A 21627-nucleotide genomic window follows, 5' to 3' on the forward strand; every position below is an offset into this window, starting at 1 on the left:
GTGTGTGTGTGTGTGTGTGTGTGTATGCAGGTATATATATTATATACACATATATCTTCAATATGTATTCATATAAATATATTAGACTATATGTAACACATAGTATATACACATATACAGAAATATGGAGAGTCTTTGTACATCTCACAAATATCCACATTTGTAAATATCTCTCTCAATACCAGTGATCTGTTTTTAAGGCCCCTTCCAATTCTAGAAGAAATGATTAGTTGAACTCCCTTTGTGTCAGCCAATAAAATATTCAGCACCTACTATGTGCCAGGCATTGTGCTAAGCACTGGGGGTACAAGAAGACTGATTGTGAAGACAGCCCCTGCCCTCAGGAAGCTTGGATTCAAGGCCTGCTGGAGCTCAAACACACTTCTTCACATATGCAAGCCTGCCTGTCCTGGGACTCTTGTGCTCTAACACAACATTCACCATCGTTTTTCTTTTGCAGGCTTATGATTTCACTGGTAGAGAGAACTCTCTGTAAGGGATCTCTCCATTTACCAATGAAAGCAGGCACCTTCTCTGAGGAGGTTAGTCCCTTGCCTAGGGTCACACGGCCAGTAGGTGTCAGTAGTGGGACTTGAACCCAGGTCTTCCCAATACCAAAGTTAACTCTAATCCATTACAGGCCCCACAGCCTCTCAAAACCCTCAGGACAGTCATGCTAGGTAGGGAGTACAAAGATCATTATGCTCATGAATGGATGGGGCTCAGAGAAGTGGTGACAAACCCACTCCGAGTTTCACCTTCTTTCAGCCCCCTGTGACTCCTGTGGTGGTCTTCCTTGTCTCCTGGCACTAAAGTCAGGTGGTGGGTCAGAAAACCACAACAGGGACTCCAAAGACACCCAGCGTCTGAAGGTTTCATAAGACATTTGTTGTCTCCTTTATTGACCTCCAGAAGTTATTTACTAGAGAGATGAGGAGGGACAGGAGATGGGCTATGATATCCCTACAGTAAGAATACAAGTTATGATGTCAAGAGTCCCCACTGATGGTGTCCCCATAGGTCATCTTGGCAGACAGGTCTCAGTGGCCAATGTAAAACTATTCTGAGCCTCTGTAGGACATGGTGAAGAAGTGGTGCCTAGCCTCTTCTGTGAAGGTCTTGACATGTCACAGCTTCCCTGGATACCTCCCACCCCAGAAGTAACCCAGGGAACTATTCATATCTCATTCCCAATCTGGCTGGGCCACCCTGTAATGTCAGGAGATAGGGCCCAGAATCTAGGAGGATTCATTGGCAGGATCAAGCACCCCCCCCCCAACCCTGGTCCTTGGTTTGTTCAGACAAGACCAACAGTAGCCTGCTGCTCAGCTGAGGTGATAGATGGAGGGGAGGCCCTGGCCCTCACCCCTCTCAAGCTCCTTCCCTTCTATGCCATGGAAGGCTTTCTGGGGGATATATGGGAGGGGAATGGGACTCTGGGCTTCAGGCTGGTCTGGTCCTTCTTGCTCAAGGCCAGAACAGATCACAACTCTCAGGAAACCATCTGATTGGTCTTCAGTCTCCTTCCTCCCACCTCTTACAACCACTACCTGATGCAAAGAGATATTTGGAAAAAGAGGTAGAGAGAGGGCTGACTAATGTCCACATGCAGAAGGGAAGACGGGAATCTTCTTGGGTCATGGTCCAGAACTCAGCAGATGCAGCAGAACCTTGACAGGACAGAAGGCTTGGGAAAGTTTTCACTGGGTGTATCAATGGTGGAGTTCCCCAATGTAAGACTGGACATGTCTGTAAGGATAATAAAAATTAAAAATGAGAAAACTTGCAGGTTTACAAAATGTTTTCCTCATTCCAAACATAGACAAATGGAGCATGTGACACAGGAATCTTACTTCCCACTGGTTTGTACGCCTTTCACTCTCCTAAATCCTTCCCATTTTCTAAGATCTGATTTGTTAATATCTGGGGCCAAAAGGCACTGAGAGAGGCCTTTGGGACTCGAGCAAGTCCAGTAAGCTGGCACCGAGCCCTTATTCTGAGTATTCCTTGCCAAAGTCTTCAATTGTCAAAATACTACATGATCCATGACTTTAACTCTTATCGAATAGACTATAGAAATAAATACAGCACTCCATGAAACATAAATGGGCAGGCATCATAGGAGATTCCATTTGTTTTTGGATGAGGCAATTGGGGTTAAGTGACTTGCCCAGGGTCACACAGCTAGTAAATATAAAGTGTCTGAGGCCGGATTTGAACTCAGGTCCTCCTGACTCCAGGGCCGGTGCTCTATCCACTGCGCCACCTAGCTGCCCCAGGAGATTCCATTTTAATTGGATGGTGAAACGTTTTTCTGAACTTAATCCACACGGTGCCCAATATGGTGCCAAAGCTCATGCCCTGGTCAGTGTTGCCAACCTGGAGAGAGTTTTGATAGGGTCCTGGTGATGGACTCTATGCCTGGCTTCTGAGGACCATCCCGAGTTCTGGAAAGGCTCACCATGAGATGTGCCGTAACAAGCCAGGCAAGTCTACACCTAAGGAATGCAAAGGTCAGGCTCTGTATCAATGGAGGAAGGAGCCTCATGGAGGAAGAAATCACAGTGGCTCTTCTGAAATCCTGTAGCCAGGCTCTGTGTGGTCAATCATTAAGGAGAAACCTATGGATTAGCAGGAGTCTATGGGATGGTGTGGCAGAAAGGGGAAGGGCCAAAGACCTGAAGGTGAGCCCCATATCTGCCCATGACTTGCTGTGTGACCAATGGGGAAAGTCACTTAGCTTCTCTAACCTCAGTTTCCTCACTGGTAAAATAGAGATAATAGCATACGCACCACCTACTTGCAGGGTTGTTGTAAGAAAAGCAAAGGAAAAGAAGAGGGAGAAAAGAAGGATCATGTTAGGTCCAAAACATGCCAAATTGGGTACTCAAGGCTGCAGGTGAAAGAACCAAGTGATGCCTGAAAGCCCAGCAGGGCCCAGTCTTCTTCCCCTGGAGGTACCCTCAGGGCAAGGTCTTGGCACATCCCCAAATATGAGGAAGGTGAGGCTGCCCAACCACTTAGCCTTGGGAGTGGGGGGAAGGGATCAGGATTGGGGGAGGGGCTAAAGAGGGGGAGGGTAAAGGAAGGGGAAGGTTCTCAAAGGCAAGTAACTGACAGAAATTTGAATGAGAAGATGAAAAACCGAAAACATCAAGACAGAAAGACTGAATAAAAACTCTTCCCACAATCAGATAAATCAAGAGAAATGATCATCAAGACTGAAGAAGAGTAAATAAAATGTCAAAAAGTATCCAAACCATTGAACAAACGTTGTAATAGACAGGATCATAGATCTGGAGCTGCATGGGATCTCAGAACCCATTTAGTTCAACCCCTTTCCCTCCCCTACTCCTGCCCATGAAGAAATTAGGGCACAGGGAGTCTGTGAGTTGCCTAAGGTCACTCACATAGTAAGTACAAGAAGTGGGATTTGAACTCAGGTCCTCATGCCATCACTTTTTCTAAGGAAAGTCAGCCAAATTTATCAGACAAGAAAGAGGAAATCTTTTGGCCCATTCAGAAGTCCACGTGATGACATTAAGAAGCTACAAAATGGTTCAAACAAGAAATGAAACTCATAAAAGAAATTAGTAATGAATTTAGGGTGGAAACCAAAGCTCTGAATGTAGAATTTTTTAAAAAAGCAAAGTAGGAAAACTTGAATACATGACTGAACAACTTTTCAAAGAAGTAAAAAGAAGCTTTGAGAGAAATAATATAGTTGGAACACAAAAAATACGAAAGTAGAAGAAAATTCAACAGAAGGCAAAAGGCAACATTATTAGAATACATGAATTCTACAAAACCCAGAACTACTGACCTCAAAGACAGGAGGGCAGAGATAGCTTAAGTATCAGAGGTACAGAATTATAATAAGAGGTGAAATGGAATTTACTATGCATCACATGAATTCCCATTAGTCTGAAGTGCAATAATATTGCCAACAAAGCAAAAATAAAAATGATTATATATGATTAATTTAATAAAAATAAACTTACAAATCAAGATAGATAAACAGGTAAACTATATTTAAAGGAACTGTAGATAATGAATAAATATCAATATTAAACATGTAGGCATCAAATGGTATAACAACTAAATTCATAAAGGAAATTTTAACTGAATTGCAAAATGACACAAATAATACAATTATCATAGGACACTTTAGTTTTTCTCTCTTGGAGCTAGATAAATCTAACATAAAGATAAACAGAAAGGAAAATATAGACTGAATAAGCCATCAGAGAATTTAAATCTGAAAGATGTGGCATCTTATAAAAGGCATTGTTAAAAGTATATGATAAAAGGAAGTCATCGATAAGAAAAAGTCCCCATATATGTCAAAATATTTAGAGCAGCACTTCTTGTGGTAGCAAAGAATTGAAAACAAAGTAGATGCCTATCAACTTGGGAATGGCTAACTGAAGTGTGAAATGAATGTAATGGAGTATAATTGTACTTTATGATATATTAGATATGATGAATACAGAGAAGCATGGAATGATTTGAACAATCTGATACAGAGTGAAGTAAGCAGAGCCAAGAAAACAACATACACAATGACTACAATGTAGATTGGGGGGGGGGACAAAAAAAAAACCCCAAAAGTAAATGTTACAAAATTACAAAGAACAAGCATATCTCCAAAGAAGAAATATTAGAAGGTAGCCCCTACCCTATTCCTTTGAAGAAATAGGAGGTCAACAAGTGTGATATATTACATATAGCTTCAATTTTTGGAAGTATCAATCAATTTTGCTGATTTTTTTCTCTTTAATAGTTTTAGCCAGGTACTTTGTGATCCCATTTAGGATTTTCTTGGCAAAGATACTATGCTATTTCCTTCTCCAGCTCATTTTACAAATGAGGAAACTGATGCAAACAGGGTTAAGTGATTTGCCCAGGTTCACACAGCTAGTTAAGTGTGTGAGGCCAGATTTGAACATAGGGAGATAAGTTTTCCTGATTCCAGGCCCAGAACTCTATCCCCTGCATCACCTATTGGTTTTTGGGATGCCTGTTTGGGAGGAAGAAGGGGGAGGGGTACTGGAAGAAATTCTGGTGGCATACAAAACCAAAAGATATCAATAAAAATTAAAAAAAATAAACATATTTCTCAATCCTACTTGATACCTTTACAAAAAACAGGTCATGTGGTAGAAACGATTAAAGAAATGTTAAAAAAGCAGAGCAGCTAGGTGGCTCATAGAATACTGGGTCTGGAGTCAGAAAGACTTCTCCTCCTGAGTTCAAATCTGTCCTCAGACACTTACTAGCTGATACAAGGAACCCAAACAAAAAATACTAATTTAAACGAAGACTTGATAGTGACATCCTAAATAATAAATAAGTCAAACAACAAATTATAAAAATACTTAATAACTATGTGAAAGAGAATGATAATGATGAAACTACATACCAAAATTTCTGAGATGCAGCTAAAGCAATCCTCAAAGGAAAAATTACATCTCTGAAAACATACATTAACAAAATAGAGAGAAGATTAATATAATGAATATGCAGTTAAAATATTAAAAATAAAAATGAACAAATATGTACAAAAAAGGAATCTTTAAAATTAGATAAGATAAAATGGAAAACAAAAAGAGGATAAACTGGATAAAAAAATAAAAGCTGGTTCTTTGAAAGAACAAAAGGCTTCGAAACCAAACCTTAAACTAACTTTTATCAAAAATAAAAGGGAGAAAAATCAAACTACCAAAATTTAAATACAATAATTTTCAGAACCTATTGTACACAAATATGTTAATAAAGTTGAGAATTTAAAAGAAATAGAGGATTGTAAAAAAACCACCCAAATTAGCATTCATGGAATAGCAATCTTAATCTAATTTCAGGGGGAGGTGGGGAGAATTGAACTAGCTCCAAAGGGATTACCAAAGAGGGGGGAAAACCCTGGTTCAGGTGGATTTACAGGTGAACTCTTATCAAAATTCAAAGAACAACATTTCTGTTGTTATTAGTCTAATTAGTATCAAAAATTGAAAAAAATGCTCAATTCCAAACTTCTTTTATGAGATATAGTTTTAGTGCCCCAACCAGGGAAAAACAAAACAAAACAGAGGACTCTAGACTAGTATCACTAATGAATATTGGTTAAAAATGTAAATAAAAACCTATCAAAAAAGACAATAGTAAAATATATATTTTACTAAGTATTCACTATGACAAAGTTGGATTTACACCAGGAATTCAGGGATGGTTCAGTGTTAGGATAAAATTAACATAATTAATCATATTACAATCACTATTTTTAAAAACTCCAAAACATGATTATATCAATAGATATAGAAAAAGCCCTTGACAAAAGTGCAACACTCTATGCCAAAAATCCTCCAAAGCATATGTATAAAAGGGTCATTTTTAACATGATATAATGTATGTAGCAAAAAACAAAAGCTAACATTTTGTTTTATTATTTTTTTTTAACAGCAGAGAAACACTGGAAGGTTTCCCAATGAATCCAAAAGAAAAGCCAGAAAGTTCTTGTTCTCTACTGTTATTTGACACAGTTCTGGAAACACCAATAATAACAGTAAGACAAAGAAAAAAATTTTAACCATAAATATAAACATAGAGGACTCAAATTGTCCCTATTTGTGGATGATATTATGACTTAGAAAACTTCAGAGAATCAGCAAACAAGCTAACTGAAACAATTAATAGCTTCAGTAAAATAGCAAGTCACAAAAATAAGTCCACAAAACTCAATAGCATTTCTACACAGCTATAACAAAATCCACGAGGAAATAATAGAAAGAAAAATCAAAATAACTACAAAATACATAAAATACCCGGGAGTCAGCAGTCTAGCAAAGCACACTTAAGACTTATAGAAATAGTTATAAAACACATTAAGAAAATTTTATTGATTTTTTTTTAATCACCTTCATTTCCAAAGATACCCCCTTTCTCTTCTCCTACACAATGAGACATGCCTTATAACAAAAATTAAAGAGAAAGAAGAAAAAAGAGAAATTGATTCAGCAAAACTAAATTACACATGAATATGTTCTGACAGTACATACAATGTTTCACACTCATATTCTTCAACCTCTCCAAGGAAGGGAGGATGGTATATTTTCTCATCTCTTCTTCAAGGATAAATTTGGTCACTATAATGACACAGCATTCAGTTTTATTTACAAAATATTCTTTAAAGTAATAAAGAACTACTTGAACAATTAGGAGGCATATTTATTGTTTGTGGTTTGAGCCCACCAGTAGAAAAAATATGACAATATTATCTAAAGTAATTTGTAGATGTAGTGTTTGTCAATGGAATTGCCAGAGATACTTTATAGAACTAGGAAATAATAATAGAATTCACCGGAAGAATCTTCAAAGTAAGAGTGAAGGGCACATAACAATTCTAGACCTCAAATCATACCACATAAAGTGGTAATCATATCAAACTGCTTGGCACTGGATTAAAAACAGAAAAGTAGATCAGGGTAACTAGCTAGAAAAAAGAAGACTCAGAAAACAATAAATTCCATAACGTAGTATGCGATAATAAATTGCTTGGGGAAACTTAACAAAAAATGTCTGGGTTTTCATGGAAAGAAATTTGGATAATCCTGGCAGAAATTTGAATAAACTTCTTATACAATGTGCCATAATGATAAGCTTAAGATGGATCCATAACCCACATATTAAAATATACTATTAAAAAAATGAGATTAAGGGGCAGCTAGGTGGTGCAGTGGATAAAGCACCAGCCCTAGATTCAGGAGTACCTGAGTTCAAATCCAGCCTCAGACACTTAGCTGTGTGACCTTGGGCAACTAATTTAACCCTCATTGCCCCACCTCAAAAAACAAACAAAAATGAGATTAAAACTATATCTGGTACCTTGTACAGCCATGAATCAGGGAGAGAATTCTTAACTAAACAAAAGACAGAAGTGATCATGAAAGATAAAATAGATCATTTCAATTACATTAAATTGAAAACCTTTTGCTGTAATAATCAACGCAACTAGAATGAGAAGGGAAACTGTCAAATGGGGAAAATTTCTGAGAAGGGCCTAATAGCCAAGATGTATTAGGTAACTGACACAAATACCTAAGACTACAAGCCATTTCCCAATGGATAAGTCGTACAATATGAACAAACAGTCCTCAAAAGAATTACAAAAATTAACATTAGCAAAATATTGCCAGTCACACAGCTGGTAAAGATTGTGTGAAATCAATAACAAGGTAAAAGTAAATCAAAACAACGTCGAGGTTTCAGCTGACACCCAGGACATTAGCAAAGATGGTGAAAAGATGAATATTCAGTGTTAAAGGAGTTATGGTAAGGCAGGTACCCTAAAAATACAAGTGGGGGAGCTATGAATTTGTCCAACCACCCTGGAAATCAACATGGAATTGTACTAAGAGAGTGACTAATGTGTCCCAAGCCTTTGATCCAGAGGTCTCACTGCTAAGCATCTTCCCTGAGATCAAAGATAGAATTACAAGGTCTCATATCCACCAACAAAGTTCTAGGAGCACTTTTTGAGGTAGCCAAAAAAAAGGGAAACTAAATAAGTGGACGTGGACTGGGGAATGGTTAAACAAATCAGGATAACTTTAATGTAATGGAATATTATGGTGCTGTAAGAAATGATGAATATGAGGAATTTAGAGAGGTGTAGGAATACATATGAATGGAGCAGAGTAAGTAGAACCAGGAAAATAGTCTACACAATGACTACAACCTTTCAAATTCCCCAAATGCTATGTAATTATGACTCCAAGTTTAGCCTTCAAGAAGAGATGAGAAAATGCACCTCCCTTCTTTGCAAAGGCGAGAGACTACAGAGGTGGAACACTGCATATATGGTCAGACTCAGGTGATGCGTTGGTTAGTTTAGCTGAAGGATTCTCCACCTTTATCTGGTATTCTTTGTTATAAGGGACAGCACGGTGGGTAGGGGAGAGTAAAAGATACATGTGGAGATGATGATGTAAAAAAAAAAAAGATAGCAACATCAATTAAAAACTGGAAAAAGATCATTGGGTTGAAGAAAGTGGAGAAATTTAACCTGGAGTTTGGGCGGAGGCTTGACTCCTCTCTTCAAATATCTGAAGGGCTGCCGTCTTGAAGAGGGATTAGATTTGTTGTGTTTGGTTCTAGAAGGCAGAACCAGAACCAATGGGTGGGGTTATGGTGATTCAGATTTTGAATCAATAGAATAAAAAAAATGACTAAAAAACTTCTGCCTAAAAATGGAACGGACTGCACTGGGGAAGAAGGGAGAGATGGGAGCTCCTTGGAGCTGATGGTCTTCCAGGGAGAAGCTGGTGGGTGCTGCTTTGGAGCGGGAAACCTGCTTTGGGGAGAGGTTAGACTAGACTTCCATTACACCTAGAAAATAATGAGATTTTGTGAAATGTGTCCAGACAGCAATTCTTGTCTAAAAGAACTGAGGGTTTGAGTGGACTGCAATGTCCAACATAAATCGAAACTGAAGTGTAGCTGTCAAAAAAAAAAAAAAAAAAAAAGCCCTGTGAAAGGTATCATAGGTTGCATCAGCGCCCAGATCAGATCCCACTCCAGAGAACTGTTAAATCTCTGAGTCATGTGGAAGGAAGGGCTGAACTTTTAGCATGTCTAAAGAAAGGTGATGATTGTGGGTAGCCAGAGACATTATTCACATGTATCCCGGAATGGAAGTGAATTCTGGAGAATATAATCTGATAATCTTCAGATAGTTGACATGTGGCATGAAGGAGAGCGGGGACTGATGGGGAGTTCTAAAGCCTGGCCCAGCTCTTCATTCCAAGTTCTCAGGAGTAGGATTTCAGCTCCTTTAAGGGAGAACTTCTATATGAGGAGGGACAATCTAAATCCTTGAATGAATAAAAAACTATTTAAAGGCTGGTCGTGTATGGAATGAATTTTTAAAATGACCATAAGCATTAGATTCCACATCTAGGCAGGGGATGCATTTTTTCACCTGTTCCAGGACACAGTTACATGTCCCAGAGGGTTTGGGGCCATGGTTACGGGAGGGAGAGGCCCCTCTATGGCCCTGAGGTCACGAGAGGGAAGGAGAACTAGACTGCAGTGCCCCTTGTAGCTCTGTCGTTCTGGGATTTTCCCATCTGCATACCTAGTACCTCTTCTTCTTCTGATCCTTTCCCGGTGTCTTTGCTTATGCTTGTAGGAAACATATTTCCTGAAGAGAGGGGGGGAAAAGAAGTTAAACGAGGGCAGGTGGTGAGAATGGCAGGGGGAGGCCACAGTGCCCCTTCTGGCTCTGCCATCCACCTTTCCACCCAGTCTTCTGGGTTCTGCTTGGATTTCTTCCCTTTCATCTCTTTCAACATTTCAATTCAATACACATTTTTGAATCACAAACTAAGGCAGGGAGCCAGGAAGATTTTAGAGCTGGCTACATTTTTTAACAGATTGGCCAGAACAAGGACCATCCACATTCTTTACATGTAAAGTTCTCAAATGGGCATCAAATCTGAGCGACCACCTAGTCTCCCAAATGAAGGAAGCGATCGTCTGTCTGTCATTTGTCTGATCAGTCGACACGTAAAGAATGGAATTCAGTTTGGGGTGCCATCTTTTAGGAGGGGCACTGCCAGGTTGGAAGGTCCACAAGAGAGCAAACAAGCAGAATGGTGAGAGGCCTGGGAACCAATGCTGCCGACCCGCCTCCAAATGCTCTGTACTTCTATAAACCATACTATTCTTCACCAGCATGGGATACAGACCCAAGTTATAGAGAGCCACAGAAAGCAAGTCCTATAGGTGCCTTCCCTGTAGTCAGTTCCTGCTCCTGGTCTATTTATTTAGCTCACGGAGTAATTCCTGTTCTTCTTATTCCCATCGCTACTCACCTTGGTTCTCAGCTTTTCCTGAAGGACAGAGGCCAAAGTCACCCCTTGCATTTCAAGTTCTGGGAGCTGCTTTTCAAGGCGGTGGTCAGTTTTGAATCAAGAAAGCCTGGCTTTATGAGCAGCAGAAAGTCTTCCCTCTGTTCCTATCACTGCACTATTTTCCAAGGCCTAGTCTATCTAGAGCTGGCATAGGGAGTAATTATTATCTCTTGCCCCCTCCCCAACCCTTATGAAGGGAATACGGTATTTTATATGTTGGTGGGGAATGAGGAGGACTTGGTCCAGATACTCCTGACCAACGGATTCTCCTCCAGTTAATGAAATTACAGAAGGATCAGACAACAGAGTCAATGAGATATGAAGGCTTAAATAAAGTGAGAATGAGGGTTTTCATTCTGCTCCCCTTTTATAAGATATAAAAAAAGTTCTTCCTTGATGGAATTAGAAGGGCAGCTTGCCACTGGATGGCCCAACATGAGACACAACCTTAGAAGCCTTTAAAAAGCGGGACAGGGGCAGCTAGGTGGTGCAGTGGATAAAGCACCGGCCTTGGATTCAGGAGGACCTGAGTTCAGATATGGCCTCAGACACTTGACACTTACTAGCTGTGTGACCCTGGGCAAGTCACTTAACCCCCATTGCCTCGCAAAACAACAACAACAAAAACAGGACAGACTTCCCGGAGAGAGCATCATAACAGGAAGCAGTTCCACCATGCATGACCTCCATTAGTACAGAAAACAGCCAACTATGCAAGAAGGGCCCAGGCCTCGAGAGGAGATTCCTTTGGCCTTTTCCCTTGTGCCTCTCCCAGAAGCCAGTGGAGAGGAGAGGACTTTTTCTATCCTTGCTTCTCCCTCCCAATAGTATCAGACAGAAGAGCCACTTGGTGGGAGGAGGGACAGTACCCAGCAGGAAGCAGGGAGTAAAGACAGACACTCAGTGGAGGCGGCTCCAAGGATGGTGAGCCCTGGCAGCCATCTAAGGAAGAAGAATAGAGTTAGCCCTGGTACTTGGAAGCTGCAGAGAGGGACAGACCCGGGGAGCCTGACTGAGAAATCTGCCCAGCAGAGAGTCTACACTCAGGAGGAGATGAGAAGGGAGAGCTGGAGGTGTCCTTTGTCCTGGCCACACACGGGCCCTCATTACCACTGGACTCCATGGAGGTGCCCGCTCTTCCCACAGATGGTGTGTGGATTTGTGGAGAGCGTATGCCACAGGGGAATGGGATATAGCTGCGTAGCTAGGACCTCACTTCACTCTGAGATAACCATATCGATTCCCTGACCACTGGATATAAGCAGACTTCTTGGGACTTGTGATGGTTTTAGGAATTCATACCCACAAAGACTTTATAAACCTTAGACAATATGTAACCGTTTGGGGGTCAACTTAACAGTGCAGAGTGGAAGTTAGAGGTTAGCCTGGGGATAGGGTGGAGGCTACATATATATTGGGCACTTCCTAATATCATTTCACAAGACCGAAAGATCACAGAAATCTAAAAAAAGGAACACATCTGACAGACTTCCATGCAGAAGAGGGACTCTGCCTGCCCATACTGGAAAGCACTGATACCAATTGGGTGGAAGTTACAGGGAGAACTTTCCCTAGGAGGAGTGAGGACTTTGCTTTCTTGAGTTTTTAAAAATTAGTTTGTGAATATCTGTTGAATAAATGAAAAGGAATTTCTGATACCCATCTGAGGGGAGGAAGAGGTTGTACGTCCCCAGGGAGGCCTGAGTCTCTGCACAAGAGGGCTTCTGGGCAGGGATGCCCAAGACCTACCCAGATGCTCTTAGTAGTCAAACCAGGAGAAGGGGGCAATGGAGGAGGTCAGGAATGGAGGTCTCAATGTTCCTTCTAGACCTGGGGTTCTAGGACTTCCCCATCGGGTTACCTTGGTCTTCATCGTTTGATCCTATAACACTCTCTGTGCTCAGGCTCCTTGTCATTTTCATGTTTTCTGAAAAGAGGGAGAAGAAATTGAAATCAGCAAGTGAGGCAGGTGGTCAGGCCCAAGTGGAGCAAGTAAGGTTGTGATTCTAAAACATTTCCTCTGCCCTCCTGGCATTTTCTTCTTGAGACACTGGCCAGTCAAATTCTCTCAGGGTCATTCCTTCTAGACTTCTCAGGAATATTCCAATTTCACTTTATTTGCTGGAGGGGAAGGGGAGGCAAAACATTTTAAAGAACACGGGCCAGGGCTTAAATCCCTGCCCTGGGCACATAAGCTGACAGTGACCCCACAACTCTGCCCTAGGACCTTCCTTAATGGTATCTCTCCCAAATCTCATTGTTATTTTAAATTTATTAATGCTCTTACAATGTAAGAGGGCATTGAGCCTTCGGGAGCATCGCCTTTATAGCCACAGCCTTATACTTAATAAGTGCTTATTAACTGAATGATTTTACAAAAGTACTCGGGCAGCTTGGCACAGTGGAACAAACACTGGACTTAGGGCCAGAAGGCCTGCTTGTTTCCTCTTCTGAGCCTTGTGCAAATGGGGGTCATAGTACTTAGATCCATACTTCCTAGAGCTGTTGTAGAAAAGTGTTTTGTAAGCACTACAGGGCTGTTGTAATGGGGGTATTATACTAAAATATTCCACTGGAGGTAGTTAAGGGGTGGGGCTGGTTGGACAGGATGCCCTCTGAGGTCTCTTCCAACCCTGATCTTCCATGGTGATCACTATTACCATAGGAGGGGCAGGACGTAGCCACCTGCCTCTGGGCCTTGGCTTAAACTGGCCCTGCCAACCCTGCCTGGAATGGATCCTCTCCACCTTTATCTTTCAGAAGGCCTTCCCTAATCCACCTCTCCACCACGCCAGTTTTCAGGAGAAAGCCATCTTTGCATCCTCAAATTTCTCAAGGCCTGCTATCTTTCCACTTAATTTTATGCTCCTTTGAACGATAATTATTCATATAAATGTCTGTCCCCACGACCACCACCACCATTAGCCTGTACTGTTCCTTGTGGACAAAGGCTCTATTCTTCTATCCTCTTTTCAGCAAAGGGTTTTGAATATAGTAGGGGCTTCATTGATGTTTATTAAATTGAACTGAGTTGCTCTCCCTTCCTCACAGGGTTGATGTGAGAATCTAAAGAGATCATGTGTGTTTTGAACCACAGAGCGCCTTCCGCGTGTCAGCTTTCATAAGTCTTCCATTTGTATTTGTCTTGTCTCCCCGACTAGAGTGGAAGGCAAAACCTATGTCTTGCACACATGTGTATCCCCTCCTTAGCCATTCAATCAGGGAAGGTGCTCCCTCCAAACAATAAAATCAGTGAGGAAGAGATCTGACAAGTGAAAAACAAGACCCTGGGCACTGGAGGAAAAGTCCTACCCAACCCTACCCACCACCAGGCTCTCAAGTCAAGGTGTCGGGGACGTTTCCTTCAGAGGGCTCCTAAACAGTGGTGGCCTAAGGATGAAGGGGACACAGATGAAAAGGGGAAAGGGATCTCAGAGGTTACCTAGCCCAATCCCCTCCTTCTATAGATGAGGAAGCTGATTGCCCAAAGTCACACAGACAGCAAAGGATAGAGAAGAGGTCCTAACATCTCTTCCAGCCCCATCATCTACTCACCAAGTTTCATTTCTAAGAGGGATTCCCAATAATCTCCTGTGGTTTTGTCAGAAGGACTTGGTGATACTGAGGAAAAAGTAAAGAGACTGTAAAAACCAACAGTGGAGGAAATCAAAATGTTCCTAATCCAGTTCCTTAGAGAGACACACATTCTGTACTGGGCCTCATATATTTTCTTTCTTTTTTTAAATAATATTTTATTTCCCCACCCCCCAATTAAATGTAAAGACAATTCTTAACATTCATTTTTTAAAATTTTGAGTTCCAAATTTTTTCCTTCTCTCACCTACACCCTCTAAGATGGTAAACAATTTGAGGTAGGCTACATGTGCACAATTATGCAAAACACATTGCCATATTAAATCATGTTGTGAAAATAGACATAGACCCAAAGGCAGAAACACACACTCAAAATTAAGTGAACAATAGTATGCCTTCAATCCGAATTCAGATTCCAGTTCTTTCTCTGGAGGTGGATAGCATTTTTCATCACCTCATATATTTTCTTTTTTTTTTTTTTTAAGTGAGGCAATTGGGGTTAAATGACTTGCCCAGGGTCACACAGCTAGTAAGTGTTAAGTGTCTGAGGCCAGATTTTAACTCAGGTCCTCCTGACTCTAGGGCTGGTGCTCTATCCACTGCGCCACCCAGCTGCCCCCACCTCATAAATTTTCAATACCTTTCCCATATATTATCCAATTTGGTCTGCCCTGAAAGATTGGTAGGACTATCCCCATTTTACCGATGAGAAAACTGAGACAGGGTAAATGATGTAACAGACATAGCAACAGCCTGGGTCAATATATTTATTGTCTCCTTACCCGGAATTTCTTCTTGATTTTCATTGTTTTTATTTTGTTGTTGGACCTCCCCAATATTCTCTTCGATATCTGTAACCCCGGACATTGGAAAGACTGGGGAAAGAGAGAAAAAGAGCGAGTAAAGGATGAAACCAAATAAATAGGTGATCTAAAGGGGACAGAAAGAACAGTCCCCAGACACGGCAAAATTCCTGGAAATGTACCCATACCTCCCCATGCCTGTGCTTCTCCGACTGAACATGTTCCATCCCTCAAGTCCCAGGAACATAGGTCTAGAACTGAAGGAACTCTAGAGACCATCTAATTCAACTCCCTCAGGGACCTGTCCAAGGTTAAGCAGGTGAAAGTAGCAGAGCTTGCTATCTGAATTCTAAATCCAGCAGTCAGTCAGTCAATGTACCTACTGACTCTCCCACAAACACCATAACTACTAATTCCTCAATGTGCTCACTCCTATGAGCTATATGAACATATCCTTGATCTTACCTTCACCCACAAGTGCACCACCTCCATACTCAAGAATTCCAAAATCACCTGATCTGACCATAATCCATTTGACTTTCCACCTCTCCGTCTTCCCTTACCAAACCCAACTCTGTCCACAATGTGACTTCCAACTAGCTCTCTCCTAGGCCATCTCCCTTCTTCCCATGACCCCTTGGTGAACCAGTACGACTCTACATTGCCCTCTTCTCGAGTCTCTGGTCCCCTTGTTTTGTTGATTTCTCCCTAACCAAGTCTGAGCATTGGATAATTCTCTCTATCTGCTCCCTTCATTCCTACCTATGTGCTGCTGAACAAAGATGTAAAAAACCACACAACTGTTCTGACTGGGTCTGCTACAAATTATTATAATATTGCCTCAACTGGGCCCTCGCCACTGCTAGGCAATTCTACTATACCTCCCCTATTGACTCACTCTCCCACTCTCCATGGCGGCGTTTCCAAACCTTTCCTCAAACTTCCCATGGTCCTCCTCACCATAATCTCCCAGATGAGAACCTTGTGTCATATTTTATATAAAAAATTTAAGCCATTCACTGTGAGCTCTCTCTTCCTCATCTCCTATCCCTTAAGTGCCTTCTGCCATTCTCTTCTGCTTCACTCCTACCTCACATGAAGAGGTGGCCTTACTCCTTACCAAAGCTAAAACCTTCCACTTGACTGAAATGAACCAAGTAATCTCATTCTATTCCATCTCATTTACAGATTCCCCACCCCCAACCATCATCCCTGTTCTATCACATATTTTCAATCTCTCCACCTATTGGCTCCTTACCTATTGACCCATGTCTCTCCCATCTTCAAAAAAACCCAACCCTTACTTGAGCCTTCCAACCCTACCAACCATAGTCCTATCCTTCAGCAATTTGTGTCTAAATTCCTTAAAAAGGTCATCTACAATTCATTTTCTCTTCTCTCTCTTTTAGTTTTTTTGGTGAAAGCAATTGGGGCTAAGTGACTTGTCCAGGGTCACACAGCTAGTAAGTGTCAAGTGTCTGAGGCTGGATTTGAACTCAGGTCCTCCTGAATCCAGGGCCGGTGCTCTATCTACTGTGCCACCTAGCTTCCCCCATTTTCTCTTCCCTTGATCTTTTCTTAAACCCTTACAATCCAGCTTCCAAACTCATTGTTCCACCAAAAACACCCTCTCCAGATTTACCAGTGATCTGTTAATTGCCAGATTCTCATTCTCTACACCTCTTTGGGACTGTTGATCACCCTCTTATTCTTGATCCTCTCTTTTCTCTAGGTTTTCAGAGAGAACTCTTTCCTGGTTTTCCTTCTACCTATCTGGCTGTTCCTTCCCTGTCTCCTTTGCTAGATGCTTCTTCAGATTATGCTCTCTAAGCTTAAGTGTCCTTCAGGTTTCTGTCCTAGGCCCCTTCTCTTTTCCCTCTGGACTACTTCACTTGGTGATCTCAGTAGCTCCCATGGATTTTATTGTCATTTCTATACTGCTGATTCTTAAATCTCCTTATCCTGTTCTAACCTCTTTGCTGACCTCCAATCTCACACTTCCAAAAGACTTTCAGATATCTGATAAAACAGCCTTACTCCTTACCTCTACTTATCCAAGTGATCCCATTCTATCCTGTCTCCTCCAGCAGATTGTCCCTATATCATCTACACTCTTTCACTTATAATTAGTCTCTACCTGTCATCCTGACGACTTCCCTATTGCCTACAAATATGCCTGTCTCACCTATCCTGAAAAAACTCACTTGATCCTCCCATCCCCACTACTGCCCTTGCATCTTGCCTGCTCTTTGTAGCTAAACTCTTCAAAAAGGTTGCCTATAGGTGCCACCACTTTCCTCTCCTTTATCCTCTTAAAATCTGCTTGCAATCATATCCTTCCACTGAAACTGCTCTTCTGAGGTTACTAATGATTTTTGTTGACGGATCAATGGTCTTTTCTCAATATTTCTGTTGAATGGCTGACCTATCTCCCTTTTCTGAGTGTCACACTACTTCTGTGGTAATCATGATGCCCTGGACCACTTGTCTCCATTTTGTTTCTCTCCAACAACTCTGATTTCTCAGAGACCACAGAGCCCCAAAATGAACAACTATACAACATCCCAGGTGTGTATCTGGGAGTAGCTTGGCATCGCTAAAAATTGACATGCATGTTCAGACACGGCCAACACATGGATCAGTTTTGCTTACTACAGTAAGCAAAGTAAGTACTTCATTTCAAGGGAAAGCTTTTTTTTAAAATGTCTTTTGTCTAGGGGTGGGAGTGGGGTGGAGTTATGGAATGATGCCAGTAGAGGTAGGTTGGTGGTACAGTAGAGCACTAGACTTGGTAATCACTTAGACCTAAATTCAAATTCAACCGCAGCCACTTGCTGGCTATGTAACCCTAGGCAAGTCACTTAACCTCCTGTTTGCCTCATCTGTAAAACATGGATAACAAGAGCATCTACCTCCCAGGGTTGTTGTGAGGATCAAATGAGATGTTTGTAAAAAGCTCTTGGCGCAGTGTTTATCGTTTATGACCCCCCTCTCTTTTCTCCTCCTCTTATCATTATTATCAAGGCATAACTGGAATATGGAGTGTGATGATACTGGATGAGGGAGAGAGAACTTCGAGTTGAGGGGTTGGGCAAAGTGGGCACATACGAAGTAGACATAGGCTCCAACAAAATGTGCGAAGCATTTAGAGAAGTCCTTGAGCACACTGGGGAGAGAGGAGGGAGAAACATCTGGAGATTGGAAGCCACAGTGACTTTAGTAACATGGAGAACTTGAAAAGAGTGACCTTTCAAGGAGAGCAGCCAGGAGTATTCTGCCCACTTTTCCAGGACAAGTGTGCTAGGGAGGGAGTGAAGAGATGTTGAAGAGGTGGGCCGTGGATGCTGTGGCATCTGAGGAGAGCTGGGTCTCACTGACAACAAGGACATGGAAAGAGTAAGACAAAATCTCTGTGCTCTATGAAGCAGATCACAGGAACTCTGGGGATCTACAAAGAGGCAGGGCAGGGTTCAAATGCCACATCTGATACTTCTCTGAGCTTCCATCTTTTCGTCTGTAAAATGGGGCCAATGATAACGGTGGTCCCTGCCTCCCTGGGCTGTTGGGAGGCTCGAATGAGACCATTATGCTCTATGCTATGTACACTTTAGGAGTTCTATAAATGTCATTCCTTTTTGGGGGGGCAGGGCAATGAGGGTTAAGTGACTTGCCCAGGGTCACACAGCTAGTAAATGTCAAGTGTCTGAGGCCAGATTTGAACTCAGGTCCTCCTGAATCCAGGGGCCGGTGCTTTATCCACTGTACCCCAATGTCACTTATTCTTAAGACAAAAAGAAAAAAGTGAGGCCCAGAGAAGTGATTTGCCTGTGGTCATGTACCATAAAGGGGAGAGCTAAGAGCTGAACAAAGTTCTTCGACTCTCTATGAGAGTTATGAAGGGGAGACATGAAGCAGTTGGAGAATAAGAAAAGAAGGCACTATGTAAAAATTATTAGCCTTCAGGGCAGGTAGATGGTGCAGTGGATAGAGCACTGGCCCTGGAGTCAGGAGGACCCCAGTTAAAATCTGACTTCAGACACTTGACATTTACTAGTTGTATGACCCTGGGCAAGTCACTTAACCCCAATTGCCTCACCAAAAAACTAACTAACTAACTAACTAAATAAATAAAATAGCCTTCTCAAAAGAAGTATAAACAGAACCCTGATTTGGCTAACTGTTAGCACAGCATGCTTGGCAGGTCTCTGCTATGGGGAAAATGATAATGATGATAGCCAGCATTTATATGTTACTTTATGGTTTAAAAGCACATATAAGGGGCAGCTAGATGGCGCAGTGGATTGAGCACCGGCCCTGGATTCAGGAGTACCTGAGTTCAAATCTGGCCTCAGACACTTAACACTTACTAGCTGTGTGACCCTGGGCAAGTCGCTTAACCCCAATTGCCTCACTAAAAAAATAAATAAATAAATAAAACAAACAAAAAAAAGCACACATAAAAAGTACTGTGTGTATTGTGGAAATTTATTTTGATTTGGGGACCCTACCTTTATGCTGAGATTAGAAAGCCTTAGGCCCTCAGGGTCTCTCCCCCTCCTCCTCAGCTTCAGCTGAGCGAAAAAGCCCCGTGGGCTATACAAGACGCCAGGTCAGACAGCTGGAGGGGGGGGGGGGAAGAAGCCCCAGCTCCCTCCGACCTGAGCGGAGCTATCTTAAGATCCCGGATAGCCTGTGCTGAAGCACGTGAAAGCTGGGGAGTGCACCCCCCCCCAAAACCAGCCGCAGCCCTGGCTGGTGGATTAGCTTGGTCTGTGGGGACGAAGGAAGCCCCGAGATTTGAGTGGAGAGAAGAAAAGGTATATAGAGAGCTGGGAGGGAGAGAAGAGGGGGCTGACTAGAGCAAGGAATGAGACTAGGGGAGATGGACTAGAAAAAAGGAAGGAGACTGGGAGGACGGATTGGACGGACTAGAGGGGGACGGACTAAGGAAGGAGCGGGGAGACGGACTAGATAGACAAGACTCAGGGGTTCGGAGGGACAAGAAGAGGTCAAGAGGCGGCTGAGGAGACCGCAAAGATTGGAGACTAGAGACGGGTCTGACAAGGTTATAGGCCTTAATACAAACCAGGGAAAGTGTAACGTGCCCGGAGGCGGCTAAGGCCCTTATTGTATTCAAGATGTCAGTAGGTGCAAAAGAGACCGCAGGAAAGCAGTCAGGTTGTACACTTTATTTTCCTGTATTCCTAATTTGAAATAGTATCTCATAAATAAACTCTGCTTTGATTATTTAGTTAAGAGGCTTCTTAATCTTTAGTCTATCAGTCTGGGAGCAGTGTGGTGGAACTTTATCAACGGCCCACATTAAATTAAACAGAGTCAGATAGCCAAATAGTCAAAAGTCCCCAGATTAGTCCTCCAGTCAGTTTCAGCCCCTCAAATTAGGCTAGTCATCAAATATATTTCACAGTATATTATATATATATATGCATATATACATCTCATATGCTGTATAGCATGTATATCATATATGCATATGTGATATTTGCACATATAGTATTATATATTTCACTCATTTTTCAGTTGTGTCCAACTCTTCATGACCCCTTTTGGGGGTTTTCTTGGCAGAGATACTGGAGTGGTTTGCCATTTCCTGCTCCAGCTCATTTTCCAGATGAAGAAACTGAGGCAGAGTAAAGTGACTTGCCCAGGGACACACAGCTAGGAAGTGTCTGAGGCCTTATGTTAACTCTAGAAGAGGAGTCTTCCTGACTCTAGGCCCATCACTCCAACTACTGTAGCACCTCGCCGCCCCTAATATCATATGCATATATTATACAAATATATTAAAACATATGCATATAGTATATAAATATATTGTATGCACATATTATATTATACATATGCCTATATGATCCCATTTGATCCTCACAACAACCCTATAAGGGAGCCCATATTATCCCCATTTTATAGATGAGGAAACAGGTTGCTAGAGGTTAAGTAACTCGCCTAGGGGTACACAGCTAAGTCAGGGCTTTGGACTCCCGCCTTCCAAGTCCAGCACTCTGTCCACCACTCCACCTAGCTGTCTCCAAGATCACAGCATTTAGGGAGAAGAAAAGTATGGGGCATGATGCTACAGAGGTGAAGGGAAAGGGAAAGTAAACCATTTTATAGAGATGGATCACATGCCAATCTGTGCCTACTCGCATAGAGGCAAGCAGCTGTGACCCATCTATGTGGGCACCTACTTGTGTATGTCTGGGGCAGCGGTATCATAGCAAGTTCCTGGGGACCACTCATGAGTACGTCAGAGACATCCAAAGGGACCGGAGGGCTTTCCTGGGGCTGCTCCACTGATTCAC

The 21627-nt window shown here is 42.1% G+C and overlaps 1 protein-coding gene across 1 annotated transcript in view; it reads right to left on the bottom strand.

The window, feature by feature from the left end:
- Positions 1–6903: 6903 nt before the first annotated feature.
- Positions 6904–21627, bottom strand: part of GDPD4 (glycerophosphodiester phosphodiesterase domain containing 4) — a 71282-nt gene continuing 56558 nt past the window's right edge. Inside the window, exons 16-20 of the mRNA XM_043991810.1 lie at positions 15284–15376; positions 14463–14528; positions 12769–12834; positions 10130–10195; positions 6904–6962 (exon numbers count right to left, since the gene is read on the bottom strand). Coding sequence (XP_043847745.1) covers positions 6904–6962; positions 10130–10195; positions 12769–12834; positions 14463–14528; positions 15284–15376 — 350 coding nt within the window. The remainder of the gene's footprint in view (positions 6963–10129; positions 10196–12768; positions 12835–14462; positions 14529–15283; positions 15377–21627) is intronic.

Source organism: Dromiciops gliroides, chromosome 3 (assembly GCF_019393635.1).
Source record: "Dromiciops gliroides isolate mDroGli1 chromosome 3, mDroGli1.pri, whole genome shotgun sequence".
Lineage (NCBI taxonomy): Eukaryota > Metazoa > Chordata > Mammalia > Microbiotheria > Microbiotheriidae > Dromiciops > Dromiciops gliroides.